Source organism: Trichomycterus rosablanca, chromosome 10 (genome assembly GCF_030014385.1).
Source record: "Trichomycterus rosablanca isolate fTriRos1 chromosome 10, fTriRos1.hap1, whole genome shotgun sequence".
NCBI classification, from domain to species: Eukaryota; Metazoa; Chordata; class Actinopteri; order Siluriformes; family Trichomycteridae; genus Trichomycterus; species Trichomycterus rosablanca.
This window is the reverse complement of record NC_085997.1, coordinates 13,084,444-13,104,916: the sequence shown is the minus strand read 5'-3', so window position 1 is coordinate 13,104,916 and position 20,473 is coordinate 13,084,444. Positions and strand designations below refer to the sequence as shown.

The 20,473-nt window shown below is 40.5% G+C and overlaps 1 protein-coding gene across 1 annotated transcript in view; it reads right to left on the bottom strand.

Moving 5' to 3' along the window:
• afap1 (actin filament associated protein 1) overlaps nucleotides 1-20,105 on the bottom strand; it is an 87,286-nt gene extending 67,181 nt beyond the window's left edge. Inside the window, exons 1-3 of the mRNA XM_063003610.1 lie at nucleotides 20,024-20,105; nucleotides 3,939-4,067; nucleotides 323-405 (exon numbers count right to left, since the gene is read on the bottom strand). Of these exons, the coding sequence (XP_062859680.1) occupies nucleotides 323-405; nucleotides 3,939-4,067; nucleotides 20,024-20,057 (246 nt within the window). The 5' untranslated portion in view covers nucleotides 20,058-20,105. The remainder of the gene's footprint in view (nucleotides 1-322; nucleotides 406-3,938; nucleotides 4,068-20,023) is intronic.
• Nucleotides 20,106-20,473: the final 368 nt, after the last annotated feature.

Here is a 20,473-nt window from a genome sequence, read left to right as displayed (position 1 = left end):
CCATGAAGGAAGCACAAAGCGCTTAACATGTGAAAGCGCCTTAGAAGGGTCACTATGTAGGGTCTGAATGAACATAATCATTTGGTATTCGGTCTATGAGTCCTTAAGTCAGGTGTGTGAAGATTTACAGTAAGAAATAAATAAAAACTCTAAAACAAGATGTTTTGTGTGATTATGTCTGCTCAGGTAAGCAACATATTTTACCTTCTCTGTAAATGATGGGACAGATAATCTTTACAATTTTGAAAATATTTAAACGGATTTAAATAGTAAACCTTCATTCAGCTGAAACATCATTAGACATATGCCTTGAAAAACTCACCAGCCATGGATGTGGGATTTCTGGAAGGGGCATCTGAGGGGGCGCTGGTAGCGTGCTGTGGTTCTCGGCCTTAAGACACGGCTCTAAAAAAAGAAACCATAGAAGCAATGATACATCAGCAGAGTTAAACAATATTGTGTGTGCAAATGAGGTGATTTGTGTGGTGCAGTGGTCCAGTAGCAGTAGTCCACCACTGCTCAGATCATGGTTCAAATCTCAGCTGTGCTATCTGGGCGTCTAAACAGACATGATTGACTGTGTCTTGGGTGGCCTTTAACTATAAGCTTAGCAAAACTGAAAAATGTACTGAAAATGTGTATAATGAGTGGCGCAGAGCTGACATCTTTAACTCGTCAGTTTGAATCTCAGCTCTTCCACCAAGCAGGCTGGGCGCCACACAAACAATTGGCTTGTTGTTCCAGAGAAGGGTGCCAGAGAGGATTCCTCAAAACTGATGCAATAACGACCTCTGCTGGCTGATTGATGTTGAGGGATAATAAGGATCAGGGTGTGTCTCTCCCTACACAAAGCTGACCCACATATGAACTCGCCTCGTGTGGGTGAAAAGATGCAGTCAGCTACTGCACGCGTGTCGGAGGGGGCGTGTGTTAGTCACGGTTCTCCTCAGTTGGAGTAAAGGTCAACATCAGTAGAGAGGAAGAGTAATGCAAGGGGGATTGATGGGGGAATGCAAAAAAGGGTGGTGCAGCTGTAAATTATGCTGTCCGGGGTGTGTTGCAACCAGTAATTCTAGGAGCATGTGTACAACAAAGCCTATGAGAAGTTAAAACATGGTAATGTACACCGATCAGCCATAACATTAAAACCACCTCCTTGTTTCTACATTCACTGTACATTTTATTGGCTTCACTTACCATATAGGAGCACTCTGTAGTTCTACAATTACTGACTGTAGTCCATCTGTTTCTCTGCATGCTTTGTTAGCCCCCTTTCATGCTGTTCTTCAATAGTCAGGACCACTACAGAGTAGGTATTATTTGGGTGGTAGATCATTCTCAGCACTACAGTGATAATGAAATCGTGGTGGTGTGTTAGTTTGTGTAGTGCTGGTATGAGTGGATAAGACACAGCAATGTTGATGGAGTTTTTAAACACCTCACTGTCCCTGCTGGACTGAGCCAAAAACATATCCAGCCCAACAGCGCCCCATGGGCATCATCCTGTGACCACTGATGAAGGTCTAGAAGATGACCAACTCAAACAGCAGCAATAGATGAGCAATCGTCTCTGACTTTACATCTACAAGGTGGACCAACTAGGTAGCAGTGTCTAATAGAGTGGACAGTGAGTGGACATGGTGTTTAATAAACTCCATCAGCATTGCTGTGTCTGATCCTCTCAGACCAGCACAACTCACACTAACACACCACCACCATGTCATTGCTACTGCAGTGGTGAGGATGATCCACCACCTAAATAATACCTGCTCTGTGGTGGTCCTGACCATTGAAGAACAGAGTGAAAGCAGGCTACAGTCAGTAATTGTAGAACTACAAAGTGCTTCTATATGGTAAGTGGAGCTGATAAAATGGACAGTAAGTGTAGAAACAAGGAGGTGATTTTAATGTTATGGCTGATAAGTGTACAAAAAAAGTAGCTTTTGTAGGTAGGTAGAGAACAGATGTGCATTTCCCACATCATAAAAAGCAAAACAAATGAATCAGTATGGAAATCAAGTTCTTTAAGTACTGCTAAAATGTCACCGATCTTACATAATAAAAAAGCTTAAAAGCAAGTGTTAAACATGGATGTAACCATAGGACGTCAGCACTGTAAAAGCTTGGAAACAGTTAGTTTTACATTTTCAGCTTTTGATTCTTTATATTCCTGCACTTCAGTCTCCTGGAAATACCAGCTCTTTGACAAAACTACTAAATACAGCCTCATCCATCATCATAAGTATGTGTTGTGACTGACAGTATGCAGTTAGAGAGTAAAATATGCACTTACAGGAAAACACCTTTACTTTAGGGCACCACGGGCTCACATTATAGCGCAAGTACGAGTCTAATCAAAGGAAGAGCTTAAAGGCATGAATTAAGAGTAAGTAGGTGGAAGTGCAGGCTGGGTGAAAACAGATTACAGGTGGGAGTTAACAGGATTGACCTGTGTGAGTGTATGAGGAAACAGAAGGCAGTATCAGGTCAAACAGACTGAACAGGAGTGAGCAGGTATAGGGAAAACATCATAAACAGGGTCGCTCAGGTGGCGCAGTGGTAAAACCCACACTAGGACACCAGAGCTGCGATCTCGAATACATCGTATCGAGGAAAGAGTGCGCTGATCAGGGTATGTCTCTCCGTACACAGTGCTGATCTGCACTGCACTCGTCAACTGTAGGTGACAAGATGCATACAGCTGCCGCCCACGTGTCGTGGGTTAGCTTCATTCTCCTCAATCAGAGCGGGGTCAGCATTAGTGGAGAGGAACCATGACGCAATCTGGAAATTGGAAAATGGAAAAAATATATATAAACAAGGCCGCCCAGGTTACGCAGAGTGCGAATCCCCAGGAGTGCTATAGGCCAGTCTGGTGTCTACATACAGACATGATTGGCTATGTGTGAGGTGGGAGATGGCCGAGGCACAGGGGTGGACTGACGTCTTGTCTCGGTTGTGTTACTTTATTGTGACCAAAGATTCCAGGGAAGCCCAGAGCGATTCTTACCAGGATAAAAAAAAGTGGTAAAAATTAAGCAATTGAAAAAATGATAGATTTACTTTGAGGGTTTTACTTATTTATTTATTAGGATTTTAACGTCATGTTTTACACCTTGGTTACATTCATGACAGAAACGGTAGTTACTCGATACACAAGATTCATCAGTTTACAAGGTTATATCAAACACAGTCATAGACAATTTAGTATATCCAATTCACGCCGCTCAGGTGGCGCAGCGGTAAAGTACGCTAGCGCACCAGAGTTGGGGTTTCGAATACATCGTATCGAATCTCAGCTTTGCCTTCCGACTGGGCTGGGCGGCAGCATGAACAACGATTGGCTGTTGTTCAGGGTTAGGGGTAAAAAGTCAGATCATAGGTCATAACTTGTGCAACTGCGACCCCTGCTGGCTGACTGATGGCGCCTGCACAGGGTCGAATCAGTATAGAGGACGCATTCAGGGTAATTGGACACGACTAGATTAGGGGAGAAAATTGGGAAAAAAAAAAAAGTATATCCAATTCACCTCACTTGCATGTCTTTGGACTGTTGGACGAAACCAGAGCACCCGGAGGAAACCCACGCAGACACGGGAAGAACATGCAAACGCCACACAGAAAGGACCCAGATGAGGTTTTTACTTAAAAAGACAAAATATCACTGAAAAATGTTTTTTATACTACAAACCCATGTTTACTCTCAGTTCAAATGTCTATGGTTTTAAGCAGCTGTAGCTACATCATGAAAGTGTAACATGAGTGTTTTATTATTATTATTATTAGTATTGGTTTTACAGTATTGTGTGTAATACCATTACATTTTACACCATGTAAAAAGTAAGTTGAATTTGGAATTGTAACCATTTGAAAGCTGCCTCAATAGTCAAATGTTACAAAGCCACAAAAATATATATATACAAATGTTTAAAGACTACCTTTAGCAGACAGGACTCTGTGTAGTATGTTGTAGATCTGCTGTTTCTTCTCTCTCACTGCTGCACTAAGATACTCTCTGTCCAACAGCTCCAAAAAGACCCGCAGCTCTGCCACCAGCTCCTCCATAGCTGCAAAACATACAAAGAACCACACCTGATCAGAAACACAAAGGTGTTTTCTTAACGTTTAAAGACCTTTTGATGTGTCTTATCTAATACTGAAGTGGTGCTGTGTTTTTCTTCGTTTGCTTTCCTTTCTATGCTGTTGGCGCATATCCTGTAAAGGGAACAAATGAAGGGCAACTACTGGCTATCAAAGATTGGTGCTTTGAAAAACGCTGCAACAATAGTCCGGGGTTGATGTTTGTTTGTTTGTTTATTAGGATTTTTACGTCATGTTTTACACTTTGGTTACATTCATGACAGGAACGGTAGTTACTCATTACACAAGATTCATCAGTTCACAAGTTTATATCAAACACAGTCATGGACAATTTAGAGTCTCCAATTCACCTTACTTGCATGTCTTTGGACTGTGGGAGGAAACCGGAGCACCCGGAGTAAACCCACGCAGACACGGGGAGAACATGCAAACTCCACACAGAAAGGACCCGAACCGCCCAACCTGGGGATCGAACCCAGGACCTTCTTGCTGTGAGGCGACAGTGCTACCCACTTAGCCACCGTGCCGCCCCCGGGGTTGATGTAACCTGAAGATGAAGCTTTAGATAAGTCTGAGAAAGCTAGAAAATTTTTGGATTGATGTCTGTTACGGGCTTTGTTATATGATTATACTGACTAAAGAATGCATTTACTGAAGCACCACAAATTGTGAGCATCATATTCAATGACGTAGGTAATGGTGGCATGTAAAGAGGTGCCGGGTGTAGCCCTGAACCAGCCATAATTGAAAATGAACACAATTTGCAGGATGTGTAAACAATGGACAAGACCCTGTTGTCACAATATAGCAAGTTGCTCAAAGCCCCTGTGACATTCAAATTCTCAGAAAAAGTGGGGACGCCAATGAACAAGTGACACCCCACCAACTCAGCATGAATCCAAGCCATCATTTGGCTTAACACGTAATGTCTGCTTTAGGCTGCAGCGTTTGGTTTGTTATAGTTTAGTTAATCTCTTACATTTCATTCTCTTTTTGTTTCGTCAGCTAATGATTATACTTTTTTCATTTCTTGGTAAAGTCTTTTGTAATTGTGTCACTTAAAACCTCAGGCGTGGAGTAAAAACGCTCATGCACATTCTCTTTGCACTGGTGCTTGTTTGTTTGCTTTTGTTATTGCAGAGCATTTCATCTGTTCTGAAATTTGCTTCCCATAATATGAACAAATCACAAAAAGACTTTGCTATAAGTGCACATAAATTCAGCAACAAAATAATTATTTATGCTGCAATAGATACTATTTATTATAGTCATGTGAAAAAGTTAGGACACCCCATGAGAACCTTTGTCTTTTTGAACATATTTAAACATATGAACATTTGAGCTTCATTTGAACAGTACTGAGAGATGGAGCTTATATAACTAAACAAAAAACCATGACATTTCCACCTCCATGCTTCACAGTTGGCATGAAGTTCTTGTGCTCAAATGCTGTGTTTGGTTTGCACCAAACATGTCTTCTGTTACTGTGCCCAAATAAATCAACTTTGGATTCATCTGTCCAAAGCACATTGTTCCAGAAGTCCTGGTCTTTGTCTAGATGTTCTCTGGCAAACTTTAGTCTTGCCCTGATGTTTTTTTTTTTTTACAGCAAGGGTTTCCTCTTTGCACACCTCTCAGAAAAATCTAACTTGTGCAGTCTCTTTCTAATGGTACCTTGCCATCAATATGTTGCTATATATATTTTCCAGACAGTGGAATGGCTGATTTCTAATTGTTTTGAGATCTTTTTAAATCCATTTCCAGACTCATATCCTCCTTTCTGAAGGCATCGGAGAGCTCTTTAGATCTCACCATGGTGATACCACTCACTTCAACAATCAAGAGCAAACCAAACTAATGTCTGAGGTTTAAATAAAACTCCAATGTTCTCTAACGATGGTCTAATCATTGCAGCTGATGTGGTGCACCTGATTCTAATTTTAAGCAGTAATAAATGTGGGGCTGTCTTAACTTTTTCCTCACAATAAATTTCCATTTTTGTTTATTACAGTTTACAACTTGTGTTTAAAAGTAATTTTTAAAATTTTTTAGTTTAGTTGTATAAGCTCAATCTCTCAGTACTGTTCAAATGAAGCTCAAATGTTCATATGTTCAAAAAGACAAAGGTTCTCATGGGGTGTCCTAACTTGTTCACATGACTGTATATGTGTATACTTCAAATGGTCTACATTTGTTAGTAATAAAAGGCTTAGATCCCACAGGGACATGCATATTGCATGCCTGTTTGACCACAAAACATTTATGAACCACTTTAGGACAGAGGGCCAAGCAAAGGGTAAAAAACCACACAATAAAAGGCAACCAAGCAAACCAAATCAGATAAATAAGGACCACCCTTACACTTTGCTTGGGAGAAAAACAAGAAAAAGGAAACACCATCTTGTACTGGCACAATACTCTCTTTCACCTCAGCAAAGCCTTGTGTCAACACGATCGAATGACGAATAAGAAGCAGAATCTTGCAGTAGATGAGAAGCGGACATATCCGGAGTCGAACAATAAAAGAAACATTTACACATTTAAACCAGAACCACAGAGACTCCATGGATATGGAGAAGAATGACTTTCAATGGAATGTACTAATCCCAAGCCAGTTTGACAGGAACAGGTTTCAAGTCCACACAGTCTAAACACCAGGTGCCAGTTCACTGAAGAGCATGTTTTTACTTTTTAAACTCAGGTTATCTAAAAACCACTGCTGTAAAAACTCAACGGTGAAGTGCCAGCTTTTTAAAGTCAGTTGTGGACGATGTGTAGTGTATGAAAATGTGTGTATGGTCATGAGAGATAATACCTGAGCTGCAGTGCTGTAAAGATCCTCGTTACTAACACACCTAATCATTCCATAAGATTTGCTTGCTTTGTGTAATCATAAAGACTCTCTTTTTTGAGAGCCCATCACATAGTTGAGTCAGCTCTGAGCTATGATGACTGCTTCACATCTGTATGTCCAGGATTGATTTATAGTGCAGTGCATACACTACAGTTCACTGCTATTAGACTACACAGCAGTGATCAAACACACTTTATGATCTGGCAGTATGGTGATTAAATCTTGCAGATGTAAGAAAAAGCCAACTGGCTCAAATTCAGTTTGAGCAGTAATCATGGACTGTGTCTAATTTTACAAAGCAAGGTCAGTTAAATATGGCCTTAGGTACATTCAACATCTCCAGAATAACAGAACCCTGACAGAAAGTCGAGTGTAACTGCCAGGACATTTGTAAAGTTGGACATAAAACTGGTTAAAAATGGTCTTGACAAGTAAATAGAGACTGTTATGGCAAAAGAGATTGCCCAAAGTTTTGTATGGGATGTATGTGTTGGGTGTCCACAAACTTTACTTAAAATTTCAATATTTGTCAGTCTGTTGATTAGTTGTGTAGTGTAGTCTGTGTATACTTTTATTATGTGTGTGTGTGTGTGTGTGTGTGTGTGTGTGGGGGGGGGGGGGGTACAGGGAGTGAATATGTGTATTCTGAGCATGTGTGTGTAGTGTTCAAGTGTGTGTATGGTGCATGTATGTATTGTATATACAGGTATATGTGTCTCAAAGAAGGCTTGTGTATGATCCCTCTCTCTCTCTGACTAGTAGCTCCTTTGGGATATAAACTTAATAAGCTAACAAGCACAGCAACTAATTTGCAACAGTGTTTCCTTTGGTTACTGTAACTATTTAAGGCTGATTACATTTACGGCATTTAGCAAACGCTTTTATCCAAAGCGAATTACAGTTCTAACAGTATACAATCTAAGCAAGTGATTGTTGGGCAAGGGCCCAACAATGGAAACCTGGCAGAGGTGGGGCTTGAACCAGCAACCTTCCGATTACTAGTCCAGTACCTTAACCACTAGGCTACAGCTGCCCTGGGCTAGACTGGCTAGACTGGACAAGAGGGGTGGACACAAACGCAGAGATGCTTTCAGAGTTTAATAATAACAAAAGACAGGACAAAAGTACACAAGACTGATTTAAACAAGACAAGACACACTAACATGAACTAAGTTACATGCTAATGCTAAAAGCTACCACTAATCTAAAAATACATGAATAATGCTAAAGGTACACTAATGCTAATTTCCAAATACATAAAACCTTAAGCTAAGGTAATGCTAACAACATGGGATAAGACAGAATCACGAAACAAACATGAACAAAGCTAAACAAGAACTAGACTAAGACAAACATGAACAAAACTAAACAAGGTATGAATAAGACAAACAGGTATTAACAAACAGACAGGATATAAGTAACAGAAACGAACTACCGGGAGCTAACAGAAGCAAACAAACAAACAAGTAAGACAAAGAGGCAAAGGTAAACAGGCAAAGACAAACTGACAGACAGAATCAGAGTTCAATTCAAATTAAAATAACAAGAGTAAGGAGCAAACAGACAGGACAAATACAAAGGCCAGGCTAAATAAATCCAAAAGCAAATAGTCCCCAGTGATCATCTTCTTCATCTTCTTCATCTTCTTCTTCTTCTTCTTCTTCTTCTTCTTCTTCTTCTTCTTCTTCTTTTAGGTTAATGGCGGGTGGCAGTCCAACTAAAGGTGCATTACCGCCATCTACTATGTGTGTGTGGAATGAGATTTCTGGAAGTGACTTTTCTACTCAATGCTACCCTCATCCCCAGTGATCAAACCACAGCTGCCTTCTTATAGTCTCTTAGCTTTACCCCTAATCAAGTTGCAGCTGTGGCTAATTAGCAATGAGAACCAATCATAAAAGAGGCGTTGGCTCAGGACTGCGAGTGCTCCCGGAGAGAGGGGCGTGGCATCTCTACCCCTCTGGGAGCACAAAGGGGCTGAATCTGTGACAGTTACTGATTTTGTCCCACCTTACAAAAAGATGGAAAAGGTGGTGGAGTGACTGCTGTAGATCTGTAAGAATTTTAGATGGGCTTCAGACCCACAGTGACGATGTAAAGATGATTAAAATTGATGATTAAATATTAACTTCAGTGTTCAGATCTGTACACTGGCTACCAGTTTGCTACAGGATTCCATTTAAAATGTTACTGGTTGTTTAAAAATCACTAAAACGTCATGTCTGACATAGTTGAAGTGTAAATACAGCCACAGCAGGAATTCTTACCAATCATTAGGGGCTGGTAAGAATCAGAACTGCACACAGTGGATAAGCTTTTCAGTAAGAATTTAAATGCACTGATTACAAAGTGCACAAATGTTAAACTCAGCATAAAAAAAAAACCTATGTGGGTAAAAGCTAAAACTAAAAATCAGAGCTACTGGAAATAGCATGGTCTACTGGCAGCATGAGGCAGGACTTTTCCTGGGATCTAACTCTGAAAATCTGGACTGTGGTTTGGACACTTAGCTTACTTTGCTGCCTGGCATCATCATGGTTACTCCTAGCTACCACAGACAAACCAGAACATGCCAGTGTGATGACATTACTGAGCCAGTCACCTCATCACTCATCTCCAAATCTCCATGTGCACATATATATTAGGGATGTTAATGATAAACCAGTTAACCGACAACCAAAAAAGAATTCATTGTTCTGTTAATGCTGTTGCTTAAAGATGTTCATTCATTTCTGACTGTTGATTTAAGACTCTGCTTTACACCAGAGATAGCACTGTCATTCAAACCAAACAGAAAGTATAGTTATAGTTTTAAACCATAAATAACAAAACCATTAACATTAAATTTAAAACAGAAGCACAGGCAGATGACTGAAAACTGACCGTCATGAATTGGTTAACTGATAACCGACACACCGTCCCATCAAGACATTGAAAACAACACTGATCTTCATATCAACATGTAGTGAACATAGAACAGTAGAATGAGCATAAACACTGAGCAGAACCTGTTGAAAAATCATGATTATATTATCTAGCAAGCATAAAATGATAAATGATCAGTAACAGACACTGTCAATAAGACAAGAGTAAAACTGTACCTACACCGATCAGCCATAACATTAAAACCACCTCCTTGTTTCTACACTCACTGTCCAATTTATCAGCTCCACTTACCATATAGGAGCACTTAGTAGTTCTACAATTACTGACTGTAGTTCATCTGTTTCTCTACATACTGTTCTTCAATGGTCAGGACCCCCACAGGACCACTACAGAGCAGGTATTATTTGTGGGTGGTGGGTCATTGTCAGCACTGCAGTGACACTGACATGGTGGTTAGTGTGTGTTGTGCTGGTATGAGACGATTAGACGCAGCAGGACTGATATAGTTTTTAAACACCTCACTGTCACTGCTGGTCTGAGAATAGTCCACCAACCAAAAATATCCAGCCAACAGCACCCCGTGGGCAGCGTCCTGTGACCACTGATGAAGGTCTAGAAGATGACCAACTCAAACAGCAGCAATAGATGAGCGATCGTCTCTGACTTTATATCTACAAGGTGGACCAACTAGGTAGGAGTGTCTAATAGAGTGGACAGTGAATGGACACAGTATTTAAAAACTCCAGCAGCGCTGCTGTGTCTGATCCACTCATACCAGCACAACACACACTAACACACCACCACCATGTCAGTGTCACTGCAGTGCTGAGAATGATCCACCACCTAAATAAAACCTACTCTGTGGTGGTCCTAGGAGAATCCTGACCATTAAAGAACAGCATAAAAGGGGGCTAAAAAAGCATGCAGAGAAACAGATGGACTACAGTCAATAATTGTAGAACTACAAAGTTTTTCTATATGGTAAGTGGAGCTGATAAATGGACAGTGTAGAAACAAGGAGGTGGTTTTAATTTTATGGCTGATCGGTGCAGACGCTAGCGGATTCTAAATCTGAAATAGAACTTCCATAATTGTTATTAATTCGTAAAGCATGAGTTAAGAAAGTCCCAAATCTGATTATGTAATGGTTTGGCTCTTGAGGCAGTGGAAAAGTGGGCACCAGCACTGGCCTCATAAACTGTAATGTGTTCGTTTCATTTAGCTACATGTGAACCAAAGGAAATATTTAGATATCATTTAAATTTGAAGTTTATTTATACCCGTAGATACATGCATGTCTTAGCAGTTTAAAAAATTGCTGTGGGTTTTCTAAAGTGATGAAAAAATGTACTGGGTCAAAACTGTACAGCAGGTTATACTATTGATTTGGCAGTGTAGAAAGTTCCAGTATGTCACTCACTGCACTCAATGGACTAAGCAAGAGCACCGTAAAGATCTCAGAGAGCGGATAATTGATTTTTAGTCAGGAAAATCAGAACTTTTACTTGGAAACCATTTCTAAGCAACATCATGTGCGTATGTAGCACTGAGGTGTATGCATGCATGTTCAACACAGAGGTTTGTGTATGTGTGGTGTGGAAAAAGAAAGTGAACATATTTGGGTACGTGTAAAATGCCTGAATGAGTAAGTGTGACAGCTAAATGATACAGTAAAGTACAGAACAGAGCAGAGCTATAAATATTCAGCAGATGTTCTATTCCTCTGTTAATGATGGACTACAGTAAACCTCCAGATGTACAGGCACACCAAACACACCACTAATCATCAATGAAAGACCAAATCCATGTGTGCTTAGTGTGTGTGTGTGTATGTGTAACTGTGTGCCCTATGTACATATGTGCATTGTGTATCTGTGTGTGTGTGCACTAGATGTTTTTGAGCATTTGAGCAAGTGATTTCTCAGTGTGTATGTGTGTATGTCTAAATGTCTATTCAAAGTGTGTGTGTGTGTGTAGCGTTTGTATACTTTTGTTCTGAGTGTGTGTGGGGGGGGGGGTTTACAGGTAGTGGGTATGTATGCATACAGTGTTTTATATGTACATTACATATGTGTATCTGTACTATGTGTGTTTGTATTAGGGTTGGGCGATATTGCTGATTTTCATACCGTCATCAGGAAATACCGCGGTATACGGTATTACGGTATACGGGGGGGGGGGGGGGGGGGTGTAATTACAATATTTCAATGTTTTATTATAAAAAGATTTAACAATCTGAACGTCAAACATTGCTTATCTTGTCTGATCTATAATAAATACGCATAAGTATAAATGCATGTGTATCAATTACACTTTAACACAAACATTAACACATAACATTTTGGCATTGTAATCTCTCTCTGCTCACACAAAACAGAATAATAGCAGGCTAAACTTCAATATATTTCAAAAGTTAACTGGTTAGTTTATAGTTACAGATATTTCTTAAAAGTGTACGATTAGTTATGCCTGTAATCCAGAATTAAGTTCTATACCGTAACAAAAAATATGAATGTAAATGTTCATGTTGCGATGACGGTGATGTAAAATAATGTTAAAATAATTCAAAGTCCAAACATTTGAGTGGTTAACAAGAACGCTACTTTACATGTCACACAAGCTCAGTGCAAAACACGAGCACGGAAACAATACAAATCCGATCTCTTCCCTACACACTCGCTCCCTACGCCCTATAGTGCGCTTAACATTCTTAAAGGGCCAGACAATATATTTTATAATTCAAATTACACGACAGGTGAGACATTCTTTTTTTCTTAATATAGCGCTTTTATTTAGGAATAAATAGTTCTTACATAGGCAGGAAAATCTATGGCAGACAAGAGTCAGAACAGCGGATTGGGCGTAACGTTATTGTAACTGTTTACTCCTTTTTCTCAACACTTGTGTTCGATTTACACTGAAGATATATTTAGTAAATAAGTACATGTCCGCGCATGCACGCGCTTGTGTTCATTTCCGGTTGAACTGATAAAAAATGTTGATTTTGAAAAATTAAAAGACGAGCCGTTTTTCAGTTTCTGCTTGTTAGCTCACAGCTAACGCTAGCCAGTGTGGCTCTTCACTCGTCTCTCTGTGTTATCACCAGTGAGCACCCCACAGCCAATCAGCGAGCTCCAACCGCCTACCCCTCCCACCCCTCCCTTACTGTGGATGCGCGCATGTCCTAAAGTCTCTGTTTTCAAGGTAAACTTGAAGCAGAAATTTGGCGCTTCACATTTAAAAAATACCGTCACCATTTTTAAATACCGCGGTATACGGTAATATCGTCATACCGCCCAACCCTAGTTTGTATGTGTGGGTATGGTGTGTTTATGGTTTACACCAATCAGGCATAACATTATGACCCCCTCCTTGTTTCTATGCTCACAGTCCATTTTATCAGCTCCACTTACCATATAGAAGCACTTTGTAGTTCTACAATTACTGACTGTAGTCCATCTGTTTATCTACATGCTTTTTAGCCTGCTTTAATGCTGTTCTTCAATGGTCAGGACCCCCACAGGACCACAACAGAGCAGGTATTATTTGGGTGGTGGGTCATTCTCAGCACGGCAGTGACACTGATATGGTGGTGGTGTGTTAGTGTGTGTTGTGCAAGTATGAGTGGCAGAGTTTTTGAACACCTCACTGTCACTGCTGGACTGAGAATAGTCCACCAACCAAAAATATCCAACCAACAGTGCCCTGTGGGCAGCGTCCTGTGGGCAGCGTCCTGTGGGCAGCGTCCTGTGATCACTTTTGAAGGTCCAGAAGATGACCAACTTAAACAGCAGCAATAGATGAGCGATCGTCTCTGACTTTACATCTACAAGGTGGACCAACTAGGTAGGAGTGTCTAATAGAGTGGACAGTGAGTGGACACGAGATTTAAAAACTCCAGCAGCGCTGTTGTGTCTGATCCACTCATACCAGCACAACACACACTAACACACCACCACCATGTCAGTGTCACTGCAGTGCTGAGAATCATCCACCACCCAAATAATACCTGCTCTGTGGTGGTCCTGTGGGGGTCCTGACCATTGAAGAACAGGGTGAAAGCAGGCTAAAAAGATATGTAGAGAAATATATGGACTACTAATTGTAGAACTACAAAGTGCTTCTATATGGTAAGCGGAGCTGATAAAATGGACAGTGAGTGTAGAAACAAGGAGGTGGTCATAATGTTATGCCTGATCGTACGTGTATTCTGTGTGTGTGTGTATGTATGGTTTGTGTATACATGCACTGTGTGTGTATGGTTTGTGTATACCTTTTTCTATGTGTGTATGATTTCTGAATATCAGCATTCTGTGTGTGCGTGTATACATGCATCCTGATTGTGTGATTACAGGGCAGTAATCTGGAAACCGCAGCGGGGGGGTGGGTAAGGATGAGAAGGCAGTGGTTTTAGGACGGATCATCTGGGGTGGTGGAGAGACTTCATGGTGCCTTAAAAGAAAACGGTTCTTTTTAACTCTTACTTTAGTTAAACAAAATCTATAGCAATCTACCATGTAACATGTATTTGTGAGGTAGAAGCAAACTGAAGGGGACTGAACAGGACAAAATATGCAAGGACACTTGGAATCTGTGATATGATGTGAGACAGGTCCTCAGGACCTATGTTGCTATGTGGCTACCACTCTTCCATCCTTTATCACAGATGTTACTGCTTTATTAAATTTTTGTAATATTTGTACTGCTTTTATTTTCTAATTTGTTTAAAAACATACCAAAATACACAGATGAGCAAAATATTATCTGGTACCATGACATTATCAGCAGGTTTTTCAGCTTGTGGATATTACAAGGTGGATTGTTCTACAGTCCTGGAGAAAACAGGATTTGTCTGACCTTTTACTGCTCTGATGCCAATTAGCCCAGGGTAGGTTCTGTCAGTGATGGACCACACACAGGTGGGTCATCCCTCATCAACCGGATTACAATGATCTGCAATTTGGGCCACAGTATCTGTAGCTCTTCTGTTGGTCCTTACCAGCATTTATGTTTTCAAGCTTTAGCTGCCCGACAAACAGTTGATCGTTGGTGATGGCCTGTGAGCACCACTTGCTGTTTTAAAGAAACTTTAACCCAGTCGTCTGACAGTATTGATTTGGCTTTTATCAGTCACTCAGGTTTTAATGTAGATCATATCTGCTACATTTAACACATGACTTACAAACAACCACCATCAGCATCATCAACAGTTAATATTCCTAACTGTGACATGCACAAGTCTTATAAAATAGGTATTGGTCTGCACATTGGGAAGTGGTCTTAAAGTTCTGGCTCATCTGTGTTTTGTTATTCGGTTTACATATTGTAAAACCATCATGTTTCATTAAGCATTATTATATTGCACATTGTACAATTCCTCATCAACAATAAAACAGATCAGTTTGCACGTGCAATTTTTTTACAGTCTTGACTCTATGTAGGGTGAATATTAACCAAGCACAGGAAAACCCTGGACAAGGCATCAATACCCATGACAATACCCTATCATCTGTGTAGACGCCTGATGGACGGATAGCACCTCTGAGATTTAAACCTGGATATCAGTGGTGGTGGGCTAGTTTAACAGAACTCTGCATGAGCCAAGCGCCTTGCACTAAACAAAATGTATATACACTATATACACATTAGCTTGTTGGGCATCCCATTTCAAAAACACATAGTAGTGACCTCTGTGTGATCTCTTCATCTTTAACATCAGCCCCTCTTCTAAGAAAGCTTCTCTTAATACTTTGAAGTATGTCTGTGGGTATTTGTGCCTATTCAGTAAAAAAAAAAAAGCATTTGTATGGCTGGGCACTGATGTTATTCAATCAATCATTGTCAATCAATTGATGTTCATTTCAAAGCTGTTCAGTGGGGCTGAGGTCAGAGCTTTGTGACAGTTATGCTGCATAAATGAAAATGCCTTCCCTAAACTGCAGTAGCAAAGTTGGAAGCATTTCATTTCTGTTCTATGTGTTTACACCTGTTTTGTTGTGGCTTAAACTAGAGCATCACCAAAACTGCAGCTCTTGTGGAGCGTTCCCGGTCTGCAGTGGTCAGTATCTATCAAAAGTGGTCCAAGGAAGGAACAACCAGTAAACCGGCGACAGTTTCATGGGCGGCCAAGGCTCATTGATGCACGTGGGAAGCGAAGGCTGGCCCGTGTGATCTGATCCAACAGACGAGCTACTGTAGCTCAAACTGCTGCAGAAGTTAATGCTGGTTTTGATAGAAAGGTGTCAGAATACACAGTGCATCACAGTTTGTTGTGTATGGGGCTGCATATTATGTTATGCCTAATCAGTGTATATACATATGTAAATATGTGTAAATGTTGGTGCTGTAATTACAAAAAAATTTCCCAATGTTAAATGGTTTGGTTGGAAAACTATTACCCAATTCTAGGTATTCCAAATCCTTTACCACGAATGGTTTGTTTTTTCACCCACCACAATATGAAAGAAATTGTAATGAGTTTCAAAATGAGGTTTCATAAATGCTAAAGGTTTAAATTGTTAAAGCTGGAGTTGGTAAAATTTTGATCAATATTTTATTGTTTTAGTTTTACCAATATTAAGTCAGCACCTGAGAAAATCAGCCCAGTGATCAGGCATCTATTACACTAACCCACACCACTGGGATCCGAGTTTAAAACTCAGTGCTTTCGACCAGCTGGGTGTTTACAGGAACATGATCGGCTATGTCTGGGGAGGATGGACGAAGCCCTACGAAGCCCTATGTCTGAGGAGGATGGGTGAGCCTTTCTACACTCACTGTCCATTTTATCAGCTCCACTTACCATAAAGAAGCACTTTAAAGTTGTACAATTACCGACTGTAGTCCATCTGTTTCTCTGCATACCTTTTACCCTGCTTTCACCCTGTTCTTCAATGGTCAGGACCCCCACAGGACCACTACCGAGTAGGTATTATTTGGGTGGTGGATGATTCTCAGCACTGCAGTGACACTGACATGGTGGTGGTGTGTTAGTGTGTGTTGTGCTGGTATGAGTGGATCAGACACAGCAGCGCTGCTGGAGTTTTTAAATACCGTGTCCACTCACTGTCCACTCTATAAGACACTCCTACCTAGTTGGTCCACCTTGTAGATGTAAAGTCAGAGACGATCGCTCTTCCATTGCTGCTGTTTGAGTTGGTCATCTTCTAGACCTTCATCAGTGGTCACAAGAATCTGCCCACGGGGCGCTGTTGGCTGGATATATTTTTGGTTGGTGGACTATTCTCAGTCGAGCAGTGACAGTGAGGTGTTATAGCTGTAGAACATTTTGGCAATTTAATGACCAAACAAATAAATGATTAGTGGTTAATTATAAAGGACAGAGCACTCGTACTACTGAATACTTCCCCTTACCCCTTCTTTTCTATAAGTAGATTATATTCAAGAAGAGTCTTCTGTCCTCTTCTAAATATTTACAGCATCAAAACAGAAAACCAAACAGCACTGCCAGACACAGAGAGGAGACAAGAGACAATACCCAGAACACCCAGGAAGCTCCAACTCTGTCAGTGATGAAAAGGTCTGCACTACAATTATAAAAGGGTGATGAGGACGAGCTGTCAGTGGTGTGTGTGTATGTGTGTGTGTGTGTGTGTGTGATAGCAAGAGATGAAGGATTACGTACTGAAGCCAAACAGTAATGAGAGGAGAGAGAGAGGTTATATAAAAATGTTGGCATGTGAAAGCTTTTAAAAAGCCATCAGTGAGGGAACTCTGAAAGGAGAGCCCCTAAAAAAAGTCAAATCGCTAAACGGAGCAGTGCCCACATCACACACGCTAATGAAGTGCCAACTAACACCATGTCCAACCAGACTGGCAACAACAAGATGGTAATACATGGCACTAAAAAACACATTAACTGCCATTATACAAGGCTGGCCCAGTGCAGGAAACAACCATGGACACATCCACATGCCACGTGGGGTGGATAATAAAGTCAAAATGCTGGGTGTCTAAACGAATATGGCTATGTCTGGGGAGGATGGATTGGCATTCTGTTTAAGGTGTTCCTTTCTTTCACCCAGTGTTTCTCAGTGGAACAGGAACCGCTGACTCTGACCAGGAAAAAGCAAGTTATAAAAATGGAAAAAAGGAAAGGCAGCCCTGGAATGGCACATCAGGAATTATTTCACTCAGCAAACCAAACACTTGGCAGACCAACTGTTGAACTGCAAGCCTCTCAATATAACATTGTCCAAGAAAAAATACAAATTCACTACACAGACTATAGTATGTGAACACCTGACTGTGAGCTTATTAAACATCATATTTCAAAACCATTGGCATTACTATGGTGTTCCCCCCTGCAGCTATAACAGTCTCCACTATTCCCAAAGGCTTTCCACAATATTTTGCAATGTCAACCAGCCAAACAGTAACTTGTTGGGGTGTTCACATACTTCTGGCTATATAGTGCATCATATTTTCTGCTTGGTGGAAGATAAAAAAAAATCAGCTGTTTGCATCCATGCATTAGGAGACATAATTATATGTTATGCTTCCAACGCTTTGAACAATGTGAGGTCCATAAAGACATGGGTTGATGTTCAGTATGAAGGCCAGCCAGCCAGGTCTACTCCTCCAAAATCAGTGCCTGGCTTCGCAAATGCTTGTTGCTAACACAGGCAGAAAGTATTTATAAAGTATTCTTTCACAGTTTTATGAGTGTCAAATTAATTTGCACAATTAATGTTCAATGAAAAATTTAAACAAGCACAGATCAGCACAGCATTGGTTTCTGATGTACTAGTATACTAATATTACTGCTTCCTAAGGGCAGCTTACTTGATAAGGCAGCATTTTTTGCCTATTGTGCTCAGATTTGAGAACAGCATTGCATGTATCAGACTATGCATGGGCAGGGACATCAATAACTCTCTAAAATGTTAAATGTCTACTGCACTATGTAAAAAAAACACAAAGAGGTGCTTAAGTTCTGGCTGCATTTTTTTCCACAAAATTTCAGTTGTTTGATCCTAGTAAAGCAGTGATTCATTAAAACACAAAGCTCTGCATTATCACCGATACAAATTTACATTACAGCAACTTACAATTGTGACAGCAAACAATCTAAGCAATTGAGGGTTGAAAACTTTGCAGTGGTGGGTTTTGAACCAGCAACATTCTAATTATCAGTCCAGTACCTTAACTTATAAGCTACTGCTTCCTCATATTACACAAAACAGGGTGGCGCATCACTGCTGATATCCAGGTTTGAATCTCAGTGGAGGTAACAGTTAGCCGGGCATGTACACAGACATGATTGGCTATGTCTGTGGAGGGGTGGGATATGGGCGAAACCCTGTGGATTTGTGGATTAGTGCCCCGTCCAGGGTGTTCCTGCTTTGTGTCCAGTGATTCTGGGTGAAACAGGGTAAAGCGGTTGATGAAAATGAAATGAAAAGAAATAAGGTCTCAATGACATTGGTTAGCTGTATGTTTTTATGTCATCATCCAATGTACGTGCACAAGGAAACGATTATTACACATTCAGCAGCTGCCAATAAACTCAATGACACACACCATACAACAGTGACTAGACTGTCACTAGTAGTTCACATCTATCTAGCTATGTCCAAACCTAGCTCTATATACAACAGCAAGTCTTTCTCAAAGTGGAATGTTGTCTGAGAATGAAACCATTAAGTATTAAAAGTAGTCTTGTTTTGTATCCTGTATTTTTTTTTTATGTACTTGCTAATGAATACATTTCACATTCTGCAAAATGGTCCTACAGATAATAACGTGACTAAATTACATATACTTAGTGCCACTGTGTTTGTGAAATCATAGTGTATTTAAATAAATTACATAATTAATAAGTACACACAAGTATCCATTAACTAAGTTGCTAATGTCTAAAAAAAATTTGCAGGTCTCAAATAAAACACAAACAGACAAAAAGTGCTTTACTTCAGAAAGTACATACAATTCTACACCAGTCCTAAACCTTCCCTAAAGTTACACAACTCACAACACTTTCAAGACCGCTTCAAGACACTAAATTAGAACCACATGCTGCCTTTGCTTGAAGGTATGCCTGCTGTCTTATAGCCTAACCTAGATCAAGTACCTAAAAGTATCTAACTAACCATAATCCTAATAGATTTTCATCTACCGGGTTACATGTTTTAAATCTTTTTGCTGCTGGTAGACACTCACCCCTGGAGGCAAACAGAACAGGGTCGCTCCTCATGTTGAAGGTAATCACATCTACCCCAGGACTGAAGCGGCCAGGCGTCTGCTTTCATTCACTGCAGCCGGAGAGACAGCAGAGCTCAGACTAAGCTTCCCTCACACACTAAAGAGTCCAGCAGCGAATCCTGAAACTCTATTCTCTCCTCCTCCTTTCTTCCCCCTTTTCACGTCAGTCTTTTCAAAAACGGCGTCTGTCTTTTCGCAGTGGAAGTAGTTTGGTAGTTTTTCTTGACTCTTCAGAGCACAAACTGTGAGGACAACTCACAACAACTTACCACTTACCTTTCTTTCTTTATGGTTTAGAAGTTGCTGGATGAAAAGCGACACCTCTTCAACCCTCCCCTCTATTTTCTCCGCCCTACAAACTGCTGCTCTCTTTTGTGAGCAGTGTGTGTTTGTGTGTGTGTATGTGTG